Below are 21,777 nucleotides of genomic sequence, written 5' to 3'. Positions count from 1 at the left end.
ATTACTTTTAATTACACCCGTAATTGCATCTCAAACTCTTAATTTCATGCAATTTCACCTTTGAAAAAACTCAATCATCAACCCCAAGGTTTAGTGTCATTTTCATCTTGGTTCTTGGTTTCTAATTTGTGCATTTGGACCCTTAATTGACCATCAAACTTTCAATTTTCTTTAATTTCCCCCCTGATTTGGTCAGTTTCAGCCCTTGAAGTCTCGCGACTTTTACGATTTGGTCCTTGGTTTTGAATTTCTTCAATCAAACCCCTAATTGGTTATCAAACTTTAATATTTCACAATTAAGCCCCTGATTTGACCAATTAAACTTTTCAAAGTTCAACTTCAATCTCAAAACTTCAATTTCTTCAAATTAACACCCAAATTGACTCCAAAAAAAATGATTTTCCTTGTAATTAAGTCCTCGATAAAATTAATTAAGCCTTCCAAAATTCTTGTTGAGTCTTTACTCATCCAAATTTGTATTTATTTACCCTAAATACAAATATTTGCACTGAATGGGTCATTTGTTATTTAGAATTGGATTGCCAATCTTGTACATTAATTTGGTCTTTCAACTTTTCACTTGTCATTTTGGTTCTTCACCACTAACATAGGCAATCTTATGGGCGTTGTTCATGTGTATCCTTTTGTATTTTTGTATTTTTTTTTCTTGATTTTTTATAAGGTCAAAAACAAGTAACAACATTTTAGTTGTTCTTTTCTCTTTCTTGTTTGCCCTTTTCAATTAAAAATTGAAAACAATTATTATTTGCTTAAAACAAAGATGAACTTTTCACAAATATATATATATATATGGATTTCAACTATTTTTCATAAAAAATCAAAACCATAATTTATAATAGACATCTTAATATTTTTTATTTGTGATAATCTATTTATAGAATATTATTTTTATTCCATTCAAATTAAGATTAATCATCATGAAAAAGTTATATAGTTAAAGAAATACAATATTTGCATTATATTTATAATAAATTAACTAAATATAAATATATAAAAAAAATAATCTTTTTCATGGGTAAAAACAATATATGTATATATAAAATAGTATTATTCAAGATTTTTCTTCATTTGAAAAATTGAAAAATTGAAAAATAATGAAACATTTGTGATAAAAAGTTATGTAAAAAAATAGATAACTGGTTTTTCAATTTTCTAGATTAAAAATTATTGTATTTGAACATGGAGTTTTAATTTTTATTTTTTGTACTATAATTTTTCAAAAATTATAGTATTATTAACAAAAACTAAACCTTCTTTGAAAAGCATTATTCACCCAGATTCATTGTAACTAATAGACAAGGGTATTTATATCTTTTTACTTTTAAAAGCGTAATAAAATGACAACTTTATCCTATAAGGGTTTTTTTTTTCACAATTGTTTTTTTGTTATATCTTTTTACTTTTTAAAGCATAGTAAAATGACAATTTTACTCTTGAAATAATAATAAAAAAAAAGATGCTTACAGGGGCCTTTTGGTCTTTTCACAATGGATTTTTTTTGTTATTACTGGTTTCATGGGCAATTTGGCCATTTTTGATAAATAAAATATTTTTAAATTTGAAAAAAGAGTTGGCGCATATGGCAGATGTGTAGGTACATGAGGGGCAACCGTTCATTTTGGGCGGCGTGTGTAGAGCCTCTCAACAACCGAAAATGCCTTTCCTTTGTATCGTTAAAAGCGTCACCACGTTCTCTTCTTGTTAGTGCAACACGTGTTAGTGGTGATGGGGCAGTATATTGCTAGTGGGGATTTCTTTTTTCTTTTTTCTCTCTCTATCCTCTACTGAAAAGTACATCTTTGCCCTTTTGTTGTTGGCATTTAAACTTTAGTCCTTATTTTTTTGATTTATAATTTTTTTTTCTCTGGCCCTTTTAGAAAAGTTTTATTGATTTTTAATTTCATCATTTAATCCAAATTTATGTTATTATTTTTTCCAATTTAGTCATTGTTTTGATTTTTTTTTCTTGGCCTTTTTGTAAAAGTTTTATTTGATTTCAATTTCATCCTTTAATATAAATTTATGGTATATTATTTTTACCAGTTTAATCCTCATTCTTTTTATTTTATTTTCTTTTTGTTAAAGTTATTTATGGTAATTTCACCCTTCAATTAAAAATTTATTATAATGTTTTATGTCAATTTTGATTCTCATTCTTTGATTTTTTTAAGTCATTTTTCTTAATTCATTTTTCTTTTCAATTTCACCCTTCAATCAAATATAAAATTTATTTTGTATTTCAATTTTAATCCTCATTCTTTTATTTGTTATACTTTGTTTTGAATTCTTTTGTATAATTGATTTTTTTTTCCAATTTTATTCTTCAACTTTTTATTGGTTGGGAATTGGGCTACATGGTTTTTCCGTATAGGGTTCTTCAGGTCTAATTAAATAGGTCACGAGTTTGAAAAGTTAACACGGGTTGACAGTTTAATTTTTTTTAAATGGGCTTTATAATTTTTTTTATTTTTTTTTCTATTGGGTTATTTTGATCTCATGATCTGGGTTGCAAGTTTGATGGGATATCCTGGGTTAGCTCAGCTCCTATTATCGGGGTTATGTATTTACAATGTTAACTCGGGTTGGCCAGAACTTATTTTTTTTTTCTTTTTTTTACCTTATTTCATCATGTTGTATTTAATGGGCTATAAATTGAGTTAGATCATGTTTTCTTAGATTTTTCTTCCTTTTTTTAAATGTGCTTATAGAACCCCGAACATCATTTTTTACAGAAAGAAATAGTTCAATCCTACGAGAAAGCACAGACATCGAGACCAGTTATGTTTCTAACAATCTCTTCCTCTTTTCCCTGAAAATTACCGCTAAAAACTTGAAGTACCAAATAATGTTAATACTTTGAAAACAACTTTACACATGTATCGATAGCCTTGTGCATTTTTATCCAATTGCAAGCTTGAAGAAACAATTCTTTTCATCTAAAACTGCAATCATTCCACTCCATTCTCATGCATGGACTTGTCATGATGATCCTGAAATGGATATCTGCCCAATTCAAATATAACATATACCGGAAGTTTTGTTCCCTCCATTCTCATATGAGTACCTAACTTGAACACTTTTGCTTACTAACACCTCACATGAAAATATCTAACCATAGCAAAGAGTTTGTATTTCCATACATATACTCTTTCACATGTAAGATAGTTTTCGTACGTGTGCCCTCCAGCACCATGTTATGGTGGTTTCAACATGCTTGTTGTGTATATATATATTGTAGAATAATATTGTTGGGTATATTATATAGTATATGATATGAGGTCTTTATAAAGAAAGCTGGGAAGAAGGCTTGATTGCATGCTCCATATTGTTGTAATGCTTAATATTAGAATTTTGGTAGTCATGGGGTCAGTTCTGTTCTTCGGACATCCTTTCAAGTCTTTCTATCGTCAGCTTTGAACTAATGAATTTTATTGACCAACGAAAAGAGATGAATTATAGGCCAAGCTTTTTAATCACCTTTTAAGTACATGGCTAAGTGAATTTTCCATCATAACCACCAACATGATTAGATATGTGGGCCTGTAACCTTAAATACAAAGTGATCTTACCATATAGATATGACTACCACATTTAGGAAATATTCCATGGATTTCTTTTCTGAGCTTCTAAAGATAATATTTCAAAAATGGTTGATAAACTACAACAAGAATCAATCAGGAACGTAGCACAATTATTAGGCCAAAAATAGTTGATTAACAAGGCCAACTTAGGAAAATGTTATGTAAAGTTCGAAGCTTGCTAATTAACAGATATAATAGCTATAATCATCAATTTGAGGGAAATGAAGCTTTAGCCCCTCAGATTGTTTTTGTTCAAACTTCTGATGCTTCGAGTACAGCTTACATGGCCTAGAATGGAGAAATGCATTTTGTTATAGGAGAAACAGCTTCAAGAATGTTGTCAACTGAAAAATTCGGCGTAATTAAAGACACAACTAAAGAAAATAATAACAAATCATAAGTTACAAAAAAAAGTTCGAGTACCGGACAATAATTTCATGACAATAATACACCAGAAATCATTATCTTCCTCCATTATACTCCTCTCCTCTGTTTAATAGATACTCTTTCTCTCTTTCCAAATTGTGATTCAAAGACAAAAAAGCTTCTGGGATTAGATATGCTTTATTCAATCCAACCATGAAGCTAATTACAGCTAATTCATCTAACCACAACCAATTTGCTATGATAATTATCATTGATCATCATAAAAAACACACCACACAACACATTTTCACTGTTCGCCATTAGTTTTTCACTTACACAGATCGTAGAGCAGCTCTACTGATGGTGTCCATCAACCCTAAAAGCTACTAATACTAAAACAGCAAGAACAAGAACAAGAACAAGAAACAAGAACAACAATCACAAACCCAGACAGGAAAAGTACAAGTCATACACTAAAACTTAAAACCCCACTCATCGAAATTCTAATTACCATTTGAAGAAGGTGAAGAACAATCACATGCCACCTCTGTTTCCACTTCCCTTCTGTGGAAGTTCCTATGGCAACCACAAGCCGCACAAGTGAGTGCAGCAGCTGTGCCTTCTTCACCACTTGCCATGAACTCTCTGCACCCATCAACAGCGTAACCTCCAACTCCAGCAGCATGATTCTTTTGGCACTCTCCGTATTTAACATTCCTGATAGTGAAAGAAGAAGTCGTTGAGCTTCTTGAAGGTTCTTCTGATCTTCTTACCACCACTTGTCGCTTCCTCATCTGGCTAGTCCCCAATTCTTCTCCGCTTCCTTCGCCTTCAAATCCTTGATAAGCTAGGCTAGAATTCTCCAATTGGAAGACTGACCTATAATTAGAATATGGCGTAAAGATAGAGAGGGGGAGAAGAGAGAGAAGCAAGAAATTGCTTTTAGTTGTTACTGCAAGCCCTAACCCTAGAGGGTATATTTATAGCATGTAAACCTCTCTTTATTCAATAAATCATTTTATCAGGTACCATGATTTATTATCATTTACTTTTCTTCTTAACAATGTAATTGTGTGTTGTAAAAATATTATATATTTCGACAAGTCACTGTGAGGTGATAATCGAACTGCCTTAACAACCGATTAGCACAGTGAAAAGAAATATTAACCCTTCAGGCAAATCCTAAATGATGTAAAAGCTTTACTTTTCGTGTTAAACTCTGATTGGTTTAAAATAGAATGAACAGCTAATCTCTTAAACCTAATATGCACTGTGGCCCATAAACTGTTGCTGATGCTAAAAGGAGGTTTTGTGGGGTGCGTCGATACGATGCCAACAAAATTTGTCTAGCTAGGCCTAATAACATGCCAGTGTTTAGCAACCTTGCCGAACCTGATATGTAAAGTCCTTCCATTTTCGTCTAAATCACTAGCTATACCATTGCACTTCTTGTGGCAAAATTTTCAAGTTTAATTTGGCGAACTCAACAACTATTGTAGATGAGACTTACTCCCTCATGAATTTTGAAATAAGTTCATGGGTAATATACTGTAACGTTCTTTGAAAATTTCAATGTTACATTTCCATCCAAATCAAGTAATTGATTCTATAAAATGGTGAAGAAAATTAAAAAAAAACAAAAGAAACATTAGAAACAAAAAATATGTTTAAACATTATTAAGAGAAAAAAAATTTAGATTAGATTGACAAGGCAGAGTTCTTAAAAAGTAAAAATTGGAGAAATTAAGAACTCAAAAGCATAAAACAAGTTAATTACCATCATAAGATCGAACTCAAAAGCATAAAACAAGTTAATTACCATCATAAGATCAAACTCAAAAGGCACTAATAGAACATAAAAGCAATAGCTTTTTAATTCCATGATAGTTTCTATTTGCTTATTGCTATTGAGAAGATTCAATGGAGTTTTTTTGTTTTCATAGCAAGTGTAACAAATATGTAGCTGAAGAATTTGTATGTGCTGTAGAGAGTTCATTGCATATTAGTGCATCGTCTCATCAATTTGTTGATCAGGTGGATTGGATAATATTTCAATGAAGATGCTCGGTATTGACAAGTCAAAACCTTGGAAACTGCAAGACCTGTTTAATATAGCTTTATTGTCTAAGGATTGAAGACTATCAACTTCACTCCCACTTTAAGAGAAGCAAATGGGGAATCAAATCATCTTGAAAAAAAGAGATCGGACAAAATTGTCTTAGTAATGTTTGATCACTTGAACAATTCGCTTACCTTGCCATCTTCTGAATGGTCGCTGCGCCTTAAATTTCATTCTGTTAGCAAATCTTATCGATCCTCACCAAGGAAAGAAAATAAATAAATAAATAAAGAAATTGTAACAAAAACAAAAAACGAGAAAAAGAGGTCAGTATACGTACTATCTGGACCATAAATTTCAGATAAAAAAAAAGGCACCAATAGTCAACTATGTCTAAGATTACTTTCATTTATGTTCAACATCATAATAAAACTTATATGTTGTTTCTTTTAACTTCGGATATTTGATAATTTCACAAGGGATTATCTAAAGGTCAAATTTAGTGCTCTGAAATTTTGGATGAGGGTCGAAGAGATGGAAGAAAGCTACACATGCTTGCGCAGGATGTTAAATGGACTTCGTCTGAATAGAAACAAACTAGCATGGTTGCTCAGCAGAGCATTTTTTAGAATTTATTTTTTTATTTAATTGTATAATAATTAAAATAAATATTCTAAGGAAAGACAACAAGTAACATTATGGAGAAAAAAATATTTTTTTAAAAAAACTTTCTTTATTGATTTATGTAATTGTTTTTTGTTTTGACAACAAAATAATTTTTTTATTAGTAGCGTAGTTTATTGAATAAAAAATAATTGTAATAAAAAAAATATTGGCAAACACTAAAATGATTTGAACTAAAAAGAAAAAATGTATAATTTAGATCAAAAATATAATTATCTCATTCATATATTCCATTTTTTACTTTGACAGAACCATTGTTTTTTAAATAAAAGTTTTTACAACCGTGAAAGCAAATTTTAGTAAAAAATACAAATAATAAATCAATTATTTTTACCCACTAATATAAAAAATATAACAACAACAAATTTGAGAAATTATATAATAAAATAAAAAAAAACAAATATTTTATTCTCATTTAATATTTATGAGAAAATTATTTTAAAAATTCTACATATTAGGCTAATACATAATTGTATATAAAAAAATCAATAATATCATCATAAAAAAATAAATTTCTTAAAAAAATAGCATAATAAGAAAATTGCTTAAATATTATTTAAGTAGATTAATTTAAATAGATTTTTAATAGTTTTCTTTTTAAAATAAAGGGATATCTAAGCAAAAAAGCTCGGTATGCTTGTGCCTAGCATTCCAGGCCTAGACATGCCTGACACAAGAAAAAGTCTAGGCACACCTAGGTTTGGAAGGCGAGCTCACATGTTTTTTTCAAAGGGCAGACGACATATTTTTTACCCTGAATTTTATTTTATATATTAGACAACTTGTTGTTTGTCTATACAAGCAATGCATTGTATTTTGAAGGTGACTAAAAAATCAGGGTTAGAGTTCGCGGACTTTAAAAATTCAATTTTTAACATGTTTTTACCTGGAAATACTCCAAAAACTTTTATGAACCTCAATTAACCAATTTAAAACACCAAAAAAAACTTATAATGACTTAAAAAATCAAAATTAAATTGAATAAAAAATAACTTTACATTTCCCAATCTACTTTTACGACATGATTAGAGGGAAACATCATCTCCATTAAACTTCTCTCTCCAAGACAAACTCAATGACATCAAGATTCATTTTTTTGGTGATTATAATATAGTTGACTGGCCACTTTCTCACTCCTCTTAAATTCTAGGGATTTAAATTTAAAACAAATGAATAGTACTAAAACATGAAAACCTAAATCTTAGGGACCAACCATGAAATATTAAAGAATTTTAGGATCAAATTGTAATTTTTGTGTCCCGTGAACAATAAAAAAGGGTTTTTTTTTTGTTTTTGTTTTAAATTTGGTTTTCTCACTCCTCTTAAATTCTAGGGATTTAAATTTAAAACAAATGAATAGTACTAAAACATGAAAACCTAAATCTTAGGGACCAAACATGAAATATTAAAGAATTTTAGGATCAAATTGTAATTTTTTGTGTCCCATGAACAATAAAAAAGGGTTTTTTTTTTGTATTTGTGTTAAATTTGGTAGATGTTGTTTAATTTTTTAATTGATAAAATTAAATTTTATTTTACAACATCGAGCATCAGTTTAATACCAGAGTAATTTTTTACATCACAAATGTGTCATAACATGCAAAATGAAATTAATTATGGTGCTCAAGATCATGTTAACAAAATATAGGGATGTAATTGAAAAAAAAAATTGAAGACCTTATCAAAGTAATTTTGAAAGAATTAAAAAAAAAGGGGGTAACTATGTACTTAGCGCATTGTACGAGTCCATAATATAGCTAAGTATGGCCCCGCAATAAAAAATAATTATTTACCTTTCTTTTTTATTATTACTTATAATTATAATTATAGTAATACACAATTAATTTTTTTTTTTTAAATGAAAGTAAGTGATCCCCTACTTTGAGTTAAATGCAAAGTTGCTATCATGGAATCCATTTTTTCCAAAGAATATAGTGAAGGTTTTTTCCGAGATTGTGATGCTTTTTTTCCAAGTGGGGAGGTTAGGGATGGTGAGCAATACCTCTCCTAAGTTAGCTCGAATGCCACACAGGGCCTCTAATGCTAAAAACCAATATAGTTTGTTTAACTGTATATTAGTTTTTGGATCAATGGTTATTAATTTTGTATTTGGGTGGTTAACGAAGTAATTTATTTTTTTTCAAATAATTATTTTATACTATTATGCTTGAATAATTTTTGTCTAGCCTATGATAAAGTTAAGTGGAATAAATGCGACACATGTTTATTAAGAAAGTCATTCAAGCAAGGAAGTGAAGGTTACGATAAAGATGGAGAAATTGGATTGAAGAATTAAAAGCAATAATTAAGACCTTATCTTATTTTTCTCACTCTTGTAAAATGGCTCAAATATGATTACAGGGAAAGACTTTAGGCGTTTCACATTGTTAAGAAATTGAATTCATCAAGGAATTGTGACTACCCGAATGCCTTGAAAAGTAGGTTCCACCGACTTGACTTTTGTAACTATTTTTATTGAATTATTTAACTTATATTGTTTCCTGTATAATTCTTTTCTATGCTACTTTTTTCTTATTTGTGTAACAATTATTTGCACTACTATATATATAAGTCTCAATTGAAAACATAAGGGTTTGTTTTCCTCTCCACCGTTTTCTCTCTATCAACCTCTTGGCTTAATAACCTCCAGATTTATTAAGAAGATTCAACTCTTATCTATGGTTCTTATTCTCCATTTGTTTTTATTCTATCTGTTTGTTTTTGTGGTGTGATGTATATTTTATCATAACCATATATTTAAAAATATTTGATTAATTAACACACATTATTATTTTAAATGGATCATATTAAAAACTCTCTTTTGAAACTTGGGTTAAGAAAAAACTACAATATATAGCTTTTTTAAATATACTTTTTCAAACTGCAACTAAAAAAGCTACCACAATGTCAATTACATACTTAATCCTCAAACACAACTTTCTTTCTTAACCCAACATGCTCTTTTTATCACTTTATCCTTATCAAATTCATAAATGACAAATTTCTATTTTGGTGATGTTAGATGAAAACCTTTTTCTTCTAAGACTAGAAGTATCAAAATTTATTGATGGCTTCAAGCTAGAACTTCTCAAGAAGATCTAACCATTATCTTTGGTTCTTTATCCTCGCACACAACTTTCTTTCTCGACTTGACTTGCTCCTTTAGTACCCTTGAAAAATGCTCATCACTTTATGTTTATCAAACTCAAAATTGGAAATTTTTTGTTTCAGTGATGTTAAATGAAAAACCTTTCTTCTAAGATAAAAGGTATTCAAATCATAACCATAAAATTAGCAAATACAAACAGAAATACCTACAACCAAAATTTTATCGATAAATTGTGGTGAACATTACCCACAAAATAGTTCCTCACTATATCCCTTAGTAAACATCGACAAAATATTTTTATCGGTGCATACCAAGGGAATTATAGAGGAAAATGAAGGAATAAAAAAAAACAAAAAGCTACAATGACGTGTTATTTTTATACACGGTATTACCGATGAAATAAACTCTTCGGTAATATTCGTTCGTAAATCTATCAGTAATATTTAAGTTATGACCTAACGCGCGACCCCCCTCTCCTCCTCCTTCATTTCATCTTCTTCCTCCATTTTTCTTTGCGAAAAACAACAGACCCCCCTATTTTATCACAAATCAAACTTTCATCACCACAAATCCGCCCACCCTAACATTTAGTCTGTTAACATTCATGTTCTAATTCAATTTTTTTTTAGGGTTCCCCACATCAAGTAAGCAAAAATAACCATTGCTCGTTTGAACTGAATTTTAAAATATTATTTTTTATTGCATATCTTTGTAATATATGTAGTTTGTTTGTGTGTTTACTTGTTTTATAGCTTTTTTTCATAAAACATTAATGTATGAATATATGATTTGTACATGTTAGGGTTTTGTTTGAGATTTTGAAAATTAATTTTGTTTATAATTTGATGAAATTGATTTTGATTTTGTGACTTAGGTGTTTTGTAATAAAATAAATAATAGCTTATTTAATGGGTACATTTTATATCTTATCAATTTTATTATTGACTTGAAAATTTCAATAAATGTGGAGGGATTTAAATTTATATAGATAATTGATAATGATTTAAGAGTACTATTAAAATAGATTGAATAGGTTTAAGTTAAACCAATGTTAGCTAATTTATTTAGTTCACATAATTAATTAATACATGTTGTCATCAATATTCTATATAGGTTTGATATAAGTAATGGATGATTGTTTATAGATGTATCGAATTTTACCCAAAAGGTTACAGATGATGGATTATTATAATAGGATTGAGAGTTTTGTTAATTACGCATTGTTTAATTCAAGAAATATTAATGGAGTTGGTATTAGATGTCCTTAGAAGAGATTTGAAAACAAAAAAGTTTATTGATCCAGATGTTCTAACAATACATCTTCTACAAAAAGGTTCATATTGAAATACTTGTTTTGGTTTACACATGGAGAACCGTATGTCCCTTATGAGACCATGGTAGAAAGGATAGTTGGGTCAACTTCTAGTTTTAGTAATGTGCATAGAGTTGTAGATGACATAGTACTACTTACTTAGAGTTGGGTCAATATAGTTATGGAAGCGATGAGAATAAATCAAGGTTATACAAGTGAATGTTCAATCGTAGATAAAGAACCAAATACAGACACAACCAGGTTTTTTTTATATTTTAAAATATTTCAATGAACTATTATGAGATGGGTGCATAAATCACCATAAATTATTGATCATTGCACAGGTGTTCACCATCAAGTCAGATCATAGGCTGAGTGAACCGGTTACAACAAAATTATTGAAAAAAAGATAAGCATTTTACCTTAAAGGAATAGGCTAAAAGAAAACTTCTAAACTACTAAATCCATGATGAAACCCCTCGGCCTAAGATACTAGAAAATTGGCATGTGTCCAAACTTCTACATGTTATACTACTATGAAAATACAAATTTAACTAAGTGTAGAACATGTGAGATTGCTCGTTAGAAACCCATAACCAGTGGGGGAAGGACTCTTGTTGTACATAGAAAACTTAGATACTTCACAATCATTCATAGACTGCAAAGGTAATCATGTCTCCAAAAACTGTTGAGTACATGACATGGAATCATTCACATGATGTGGCTAATAAAGTCATGGTACACCTTTCCAATGGTGAAGCCTGAAAACATTTTAATAGGGTGCATTCTCAGTTTTTAATGGAATCTAGAAATGTACATTTTATGTTATTTATATATGAATTCAATTCATTCGGGTCATTTGATGCTTCTTATTCTTGTTGGACGGTGATACTCATTGTTTCAACTTACTATTGGGGATGTGTATTAGGCTGGAGTTTATATTTTTATCTATGGTCATACCTGGTCTAAATGTCCGGGTCAGAATATAGATTTTTGTTCGACTGCTGATTGATAAATTAAAGCAATTATGGTCATCCATGACTTTGACTTATAATGTCTCAAGGAAATAGATTTTTCAGATGAAGGCAGCTTTGATGTGGACTATCAATAATTTTCCTACGTATGAAATGGTTTTTGGTTGGACCATGCATGAAAAATTAACATGTCCATACTGTATGGAAAATAACAAGGCCTTCTCCTTAACAAATAGTGGTAAAGTGTCTTTTTTTAATTGCCACTGGTAGTTCTTGCCAATGAATCACAAGTACATAAAGGACTTTTTTATTAGTAGAGTTAAAAAGGATGTTCCACCACCGGTACTAACGGCTGAAGAATTGTATGACATGGTATCGTAGTATGATGATATTGTGTTTGGTTTCCAATTCGAGAAGTAGAAGTTCCTGGTTTTGATGTGACCCATAATTTGATAAAGCGAAGTATTTTATGAGAACTTCTTTATTAGAAGACTAATCTCTCTGTCATAATCTTGATGTCATACATATTGAAAAGAACGTGTTTGAAAACATCTTTAACACGGTTATAAACATGAAAGGGAAGACAAAGGACAACATAATGGCTAGAATGGATATATTGTCACTATAAAAATATAGAGTTGGTTTATGATGGGTCATAGATTGCAAAGCCCAAAGCTAGCTTCACCTTACACAAGAATGCACAGTTACTTGTCCACCAATGACTCAAGAGTCTGTGTTTTCCTGATGGACATGCTTTGAACATATCTAGATTGATGAATTTAGAGGATTGTAAATTGTATAGAATAAAGAGTCATGATTTCCATTTGTTTATGCAAACAATCATTCAACTTACCTACCGAGATTTATTGTCAAAGAGGATAGAAAATGCACTAACAAAGATCAGTCACTTCTTTAGAGATATATGCTCTAACAAATTGTATACCAAACACATGGAGAGTGTCCATTTGAGAATATCGTTCAGACAATCTACAAACTTGAGATGATATTCCCTTCATCATCTTTCTACTCAATGGAGCATCTATCCATACATTTACAATTTGAGGCAAACGTTGGAGACCTCGTCCAGTATAGATGAAAGTATCCATTCGAGAAGTTAGGGATTGCACATGCATCCTAATTAAATTTTTATTGTCTTCTTTTTTAAAATTCAAAACATTCATTTAATTTCATGCAGATACTTATTCAACTTTAAGAGAAAAGTAAAAAATAAGGCGCATGTTGAGGATTCAATATGCGAGGCTTATATTTTTGAAGAGATCTTAACATTTATTGTGTACTATTTCGAGCCTCACTTGAGAATAAGAATCAACCGCGTTCCAATGCATGATAGAAGTGGGAAAGTGCTTTTGAGTTGGAACTTGTCATTATTTTCTCATCCCGGATGATTTGTACCAAAAAATATTATGAGAGGAAGATATTTGACAAAAACAAATTCAAACATGCATATAATTATATGTTATTTAAATATGATTAACCGAGATCTTTTATTTACTAAGTATAATAATTAACATATCATTATTTTAGAAAGATTTTTCTCTTATACTATTATAAACTGATAGATTGAATAATTCCTCGTTGGCAACATTGTTAGATTTTACTATCCTAAAATTCACAAATGACTGAATCTTAAATCTTTCAATTACAAGATGAATAATTTTCCACGTGGTTCATAACACATGTAAGGACTAATTAATTATTCTTATCTCTCAGAGTACTTAATTTCATTACACATTTCTTGTTAAATATTAACTGTTGTAATTCATATACCAGGTTTATCAATTGAGAGGGAATACTAATGTTACTTTGAATTTATTATGTCTGGGTCCTGAAAGAAAAGTGAAGTGTTATAATAGGTATTTCATCAATGGACATGTTTTCTACCAAAGAGTATGATTAGAGTAGAAATAAATATAACAACGGGTTTTCTATTAAGGGATCAACTTCTAATGAGTTCGAAGTTGACTATTATAAGAAGTTAGAAGAGGTCTTGGAATTGTAATATCATAGCAAGCATAATAGAGTCTTTTTATTCAAATGTTATTGATATGATATCACCGATAGAGAAATCAGAGTAGATCCCCATTATGGTTTGGTAGAAATTAATATAAAGGCTAGACTCCGCAACGTCGATGATATCTTTGTTTTCGCCAAACAACGTCAACAAGTTTATTACACGTACATTCCTTCCATTAGAAAGAATCATTCAAGAGTTGATTGGTTTTCCGTAGTTAAAACAAAAGCTAGGGGTCATGTTCAAGTTGTGTAGGATGGTAACTACAAGAAATGTATTTCAACTTGATGAGTTAGTTGATCTATATCGAGTTGCTTTGTCTATCGATTTAGAAGAAAATTTAAATATTGAGAATACTTTTGTTGATGTTAATGTTGATGTTGATGTTGAGGAGTTATATGATGTTTTAAGAACCAGTGGATATACAGAAGTCAATAAAGATGATGATAGCAATTAAATCAATGTAGAATATTGCGATAAAGATGACGATGATGAAATTAATGAAGTTCAGACAATTCTAATTAATTTTTAAAACATGAATATGTGATGAAATTAATTTTAATGTAATATTCCTGGATGTTCCTTCATAATCGTATGGATTTATTATTACATGACAAGGAATGTAATATTTTTTATATTTTTATTATACACAGAACTAGTGTTATTATACTATGATTTTTATGTATCCTTAGGATAGATAGATAAAGAATACATATATAATTTGGACATAAAAACTATTTTATATCGATGAAATTACCGACGAATTAAGTATGTCAGAAAATACCAGAGAGTTGGACAAAAAATTTCATGCATTTTCATTGAGACTTATAGATGGAATCACCAAAAAATTAAGTCTGTCGGTATATACTAGAAAGTTGGAAAGAAATTGCACTCTAATGCCACTAGAACATATAGACTGTATCAACGACGAATTAAGTGTGTCGATATATTTCAGAGAATTAGAAAAAAAAAAATTACACTTCCATGCTACTGGCTATTACAGACAAAATCACCAACGGACTAAAATTTCATGGACGATATCTGTAGGGGGTTTCTGTAAAATTTCAGGTTTAATTGAAATTTTAATTTTTTGAAACATACAGAATTACCGATAGAAAGTAAAAAAATAATAACTTTTTAATTGTCTGTCGGGAATTTTATCGGTAAAAAAAGCCTCAAAGAAAACTAGAATCCCCAACTTAAAACAAAAGTTTGTCTTCTTCCTCTCTGCAATTTCTTCTTCTCTCTTTAAATTTTCTTCATTTCTTCTCTCCTTACCAAGTTCTACTCTCATTCTCCTCCTCTCTCACTCCACGCTAGGTAAAATCTCTAACTCTTGCTTTTTATTTTTTTGTTTTTGATTGCTAAGGTGGTTAATTAATTGATTTTTTTTCCTCTCAATCTCAACCAGCAAGGTCTTTAGCCAGGTAAACCTCCTTCTTCTTCCATTTATTTGTTTAAATAAAATCTTTATTGTTTTGATAGAAATTGTTTATAGGTTTTGGTTCTTGTTTGAAATGGTACCAATGGCTTTTGGGTTTTGTGTCTTAATACCCTGTAAATCTTAATTATTAATAAGTGCTTTGTTGGTTGTAGAGTATTGGGTTTTGATGTTTTTGCTTCAATGGTTAAAAGGTTTAGGGTTTTGAGACTTAATTGTTAAATTTGAAATTTTTATTTGAATATTTTGGTTTTATAAGGTTCAGTTAATTTAATATTGTGTTGTTAAGGTTATCTCATGTTGGTTAATAAATGTTATATGCCTACTAAATATTTTTCATGGTTTCAAATTTGTGTGGTGTGTTTCTTGAGAAAATGTTATAATATAATGAATTTATGTGGTGTGTTTATTAAGAAATGTTAAACACTCATCAAAATATGCTTTCTATTAAGTCTAATTTATTTTTTCAAATTAATTTAAAGGTTGATGTCAATTGTTAATAAATACAATTTAAATGATGCATCTAGTGAGTATATGAGTTTTCCTAGAAATAATATCTATTTAGTGATTTGAGTATTTAGGTTTGAGCATATAATAGCAAAAGGAATTGATAGGAACAAAAATAGGAACAAGGATAGGAGCAAAAGGATTGAGTTTTGAATAGATATACTATAAAAATAGATCTCTCTATCGATTTAAATTAATTTTAGACCGATGTAACAAAATAGTTGATTCCTCACTTTTTTTTTTGTTTTATTTAGAAATTGATAGGAACAAGGAGTGGTCGTAAATAAAATCAACTGGTTTGTGGCAACATATTATTGATGTGTATTTACAGGTAAACAAATTTAAGGTAATCTCTCATATAAGGGAGGTGTTGTCAATATTTTTTAAAAATAAAAATATTATTACCTTTTTCAAACCTTTAATTTATGTAGATACCTAGGGGAAAGTCAGTAGCGCGTCGTACAAAAAGGATTGTTATTAGTTCTTCTAGCAACACTTCTAACAACCATGAGTCATTAGGTGCTGACTATGAATAGTCACTTAAGACACAAGTAGACTATCTCTATACAGGCTCATCAATTGTTACGCCGCCACGCTGAAAGGGGTTTATTTATAGCGAGAACCATTTATTGGGAAGTATATTGTCGAGAGGAAGCCCGCCCACTTAATGTAAGTTTGTTTACCTTTCATGCACTATTAAAACTTAAAGAACAATTAATAACTATTGAAAAACTAATTTTAACTAACGAATATAATTTCAGGTTTATAAATGTTGAGGTTGCCCGCATGATAATATCGGCCATAAAATATGCTAAAGAAAGAGATCTTCCATGCTGGAGAGATGTGACGATTTAGAGGGATTTCAGACCTCCACACATTCGAAGGCTATATGGGTAGAATATATTTAGCACGTGATATCTGAGCATTTTTTTATGGTGGTTGCAATCTGATGCAAAAATCAAAACAGGAAGATTCACGGTTTAATTACCACACGATTGGTGAATTCATTCTATTTGTTTTGCATGTAAAGCGGATGACAAGATTCTTTTTTATTACTTTTATTTTAAAAAAATTGTTTTTATTATTGATATGTATAACTAACAAATATTTTCTCTTGCAGGCTACGACTCTTGGACACGAACAAAGACTGATAGAGGTTTTTGTAGAAACTCACAAGAGAAATGATGATTGTCAAAAAGAGGTGCAACAACTCATGGATAGCCGAGCTTAGAAGTTTATGGTATGTTGGATTTCAACAATTTTTTTCTTAAATTATTATTTTTTAATTTGCTTACTTTTTTTCCAGAAAACATATAACACTTAGTTGTAGGAGGGATACGGGGATGATCCTTCAACCCATTCAAAACTCGATCTGAATTTGCTGTTGGAGATATAATCGTGTAATATACCTATTAGAAAGAGAGTTTATGGTATTTAAAACACTACAACTGAGGAGTTGTGAATTCTCTTAAATGTTTCAATCATTTGATGCTCGCAATCGGTTCCGAGCACTCAATCTCTAGAGTTCCAAGCAATTTTAAACCAACAAGTTGAAACTCAAAAGACCCATCATGCTGATGAGATAAAACTACTTAGTGTTATACAACTAAACTCTAGTGATTGCACATGGAGTTGAAATCATACATGGGTGGTACATGTGCTCTCTTTTATCACCCCAGTCCCAGTAAAGACCTGCCTCCTCCTTTAGCTCCTTTATTCCAAATGAATTGTATTTAAACTGATAAATTTCTAAATTTATAATAAATATTTTATTTTTTATTTTTATTTTTATACTTTGTTTATTAGATTTTTTAAAAAATATTTAAATAACTAATTAACAAACTTACCAGTGGAATAAGTTCGTCAATATATTCCAGAGAGTTGGAAAACAAATTACTGAAAATGCCATTGATACTATTTAATCACCGATGGAATTCATGTGTTGGTGATGTAGAGCATAAATCACCAATGGAATTACAATGAGACTTTTTGTTTGTGATATACTATATTCACCAATAGAAATCCCAATATAAGGATGTCGACAATGTTTTTTTTTGTTTGGCATGTCTTTCTATTTGTAAATTCATTGGTGATTATATTACTAAAAGAATGATTGATAGAACAGAAATCACCGATGATAAGTTTTTCAATTAACAATAACCATTCGTGATCCTGTCAATAAAAGTCGTGCCAACATAATTAGTGTTTAACTACCAATAAAATATTACGTCTATAGATTGCAAAATTCTAGTAATTTGTGTCTCATCACATGAATCTAGAAAGTACAACCTTTATTCAAACTAAATAATATTAGGTGCCTAATAATCTAGTTATTGTAAATGAGAAAAATGCATAATATTGCATGTTGTAAATTAAATTGCAATACCAAATTACATGATTTATCATTAAATTGTTTCATTAAATTGTTTTGTATGTTTCTAGAATTACTAAACCTTTACTTTATGTTCATAAATTTACCCTTGAAAGTGATGGTTTCTTTTAATTTTAGCCTTTTTCATATTAATAATATAAGGATTGAGACAGTAGAAAAACATTTACAATATAAAAAAGTATTCTTCTGATTTTTTTATTAGGAGAGTGAGAAAGGTTTAACACACATACAATGCTTGTCAGGATAAATTAGAAAACTAATTATACAAGAAAATCAAGAACCTAATAATAAGGAGATTAATTGTAAATCCCTGTATAGAAAATTAAAAAAAAAATCATAACATTCCTCCTCAAGTTAGTGTATAAATTTCATAGTTGCTTAACTTGTTTAAGAACTTTAAGAACACATGACTTGAAACTGTTTTGTTAAGAATTTCAATCAATTGATCCTTATATTTGATCTTCGACAACTTATAATTTATTTTTTTTATCAAACTTCTCCTTAATGAACAATCCATATATATGTGTGTGTGTGTGTGTGTGTGTGTGTGTCTGTGCGAGAGAGAGAGAGAGAGCTATACAATCATGTTGAACTGGATTATGGGCAATATCACATACGGCTTTAACAGTACAATATAGTTTCATGTTAAACATGGACTCCACATATAATTTCAAGTCTTTTTTTAATAGTGTTCAACTAATTAACATGAAGACATACTAATCTCTTGTAAAAAATCTAAGGCATTTATTTTTTAGATAGAAAGATTCCTTTATGAGATTGAAACACTTCAATTCCAAAAAAATATTTCTAAAGACCTAGATCTTTCATTTCAAATTCTCTAACCAAGTAATCGAGTAGAGACTTCCTTTCTTTGAGATCATTTTCCATAGACACCATATCATCTACATATATAATGAGTGTTGTAATCTCATCCGAACACTCTGAAGGTAGTCAATGGCTATTATAGATTTTTACCCATGCAATAATTTCTTTAGCCTGCATACCTGCTGGTTATGCTTTTCAAGGATCATACACCTTGGTGGGAGATTTGTTTATACTTTTATTGACAAGTAATCATTTAGAAAGGCATTCTTCATATTTGATTGATGTAATCACCAATCTAATATGTCATAAGCAACATCGTTGTATTGATTTTGGCTATAGGTGTAAATGTCTCTATATAATCGATCTCATAAGTTTAAGTGTAACATTTTCACCATTAGTCTTGCTTTAAGCATTCAATTATATCATAAGCCTTGTACTTTACAAGATATATATATATCCATCAAAATCAAACTAGTTTCTTTAACGATAAAGGATAAAAAAGTTCATATGTTCTATTTTTTTCAAGGACTTCCTCTTTTTTTTTATATAACAACTTTCTAGCTTGGGTCATCCAATGCTTTTTACATATATTTAGGACTATATATAGAAGATAATTTATTTACAAATGATAGATTCAATTTTCACAAATGATGGTTAGACATATAATGACTAATAGAATATTTGACTTTACTAAAAAGTTTGGGTTCATATATGGGTTTAGAAATACCTCTAGTGTAATGATATTGTATTTTTTATCTAACTCACACACTCAGTTATGAACATCCTAAATAATTGATCAGTTTTATATTATTTACAAAGGATTCTAATTCTTATAGAGCATTTGTTGGAATATCGTTTTTAGCATCTAGGTGTTCATCGCTATTTTGGTAAAAAATTATACCACTCAAATACAATTCACTTTCATCTTGATTATCTAATCTAACTTGTGAATCACCATTCCTATAATCTAAGTTTATATCTAGAAAATCATAATCTAATCTAAATTTTCTTTTTATATTCCTTCTAAAGTACCTCTTTTCATTATTGGAATACTTGAGAAAAACACATCACAACACTTGAAGAGTCAACTTGTTAAGTTGGTGTTGTGGAGGTGTACAAATGTGATACAACAAAAACACGTAAGGGAAATTTTAGAAGTGCTAGGGCACAAATATGTCAATAAAAGCTTTAAATGGTGTCCGAAAGTAATGAAATTTAAAGGGTCCTGAATTGATTTAATATGTTGTTGAAACAAATGCTTTTACCAATAAGATAATGATGGTGTATTGGAATAAGTGTCAATTTTTTTGTTCAACAACCTCATTCTGTCATGGTGTATTGGAATATATAGTTTGATGAATAATTATGTATTGTTCTAAACACTACTAAAGTTCAAAACTAATGTATTTTACCCTATTATCATTACAAAGAACCTAGAATTATGCCTTGTACTAAGATTTAACTATTTAATAAAACTTTTAAAATAACAAGTTCACTTCATCTTTGGTATAATCATCAATAAAGGTAACAAACCAATATGATTCACCAAAGTAGTGATTTTGGATGGAACCTAAATAATAAAATGTATAATCATGAATGGATGTGGGCTTTTAGTTTTACTTACTATAAACGAAGCACGATGACTCTTTGCTAGTTCACAAAAATCATATAAAAACTACAAAATTCAAAATTTCCAAATAAAATTGAAAATAATTTTTTAAATAACTAAAAGAAGCATGACCTAGCTGTCCATGCCATAACTAGATCTCATTTATCTTTTCCTCCCATAAGCAATCCATTGTTAAAGCTTAAAATAACATGTCATAACTGTTTGACATTCAGTCCAAATAATACAACTTTCCTCGTTTAATACCATAACCAATCGTTAGTCTGGTTTGGATTTTCTTAAACACATAATATTCAGGCTAGAAAATTAACACATAAGATTAAGTTAAGTTTATTTGAAAAACTGACAACAAGTTATAATCTAATAATTAAACAATTAGAACATAAATTAAATGAAAAGTATCAATAAAGATTGAAGAAACTTCTATAGTAAATAGGTTCAAAGTCCTATTGGTAGTACGTAGAAACAAACTTTTATGAGAAAAAATTAAGAGATAAGACTTATATAGAATCAAATATCATATATCTATAGAACTAACAATTATTCATGCACTATTAGAAATAGGTGCAGAAATATTCAAAACCTTACCATTATTATATGCAACTACTACCAAATTTGAGGTTTTTTCAACAACATCATCTTATGTCTTTATTTTAACAATTGTTATAGACCATGTTTTCTTGAAATTCTTTTTTAACAAATCATTATATGACCTAACTATTCTAGATATTCTACAAGCACATAACACAAACTTACAAACTTTTGGAATGACTTATCTAATTAGAATTGTTGCATTTATAAATAGACTTCTTAATGTATTATTATTCTTAAATTGGTTGAGCCTAGT

General features: G+C 29.4%; 1 protein-coding gene across 1 annotated transcript; it reads right to left on the bottom strand.

The window, feature by feature from the left end:
- Positions 1-4,207: 4,207 nt before the first annotated feature.
- LOC7482471 (mini zinc finger protein 2) lies at positions 4,208-4,935 on the bottom strand. The gene has a single exon (XM_024588821.2). The coding sequence runs from the start codon at positions 4,760-4,762 to the stop codon at positions 4,472-4,474; it is 291 nt and encodes a 96-aa protein (XP_024444589.1). The 5' UTR covers positions 4,763-4,935; the 3' UTR covers positions 4,208-4,471.
- Between the last annotated feature and the right edge of the window lie 16,842 nt (positions 4,936-21,777).

Source organism: Populus trichocarpa, chromosome 17 (assembly GCF_000002775.5).
Source record: "Populus trichocarpa isolate Nisqually-1 chromosome 17, P.trichocarpa_v4.1, whole genome shotgun sequence".
Lineage (NCBI taxonomy): Eukaryota > Viridiplantae > Streptophyta > Magnoliopsida > Malpighiales > Salicaceae > Populus > Populus trichocarpa.
The sequence above is the reverse complement of the archived record's forward strand: the minus strand, read 5'-3'. Positions and strand labels throughout refer to the sequence as shown.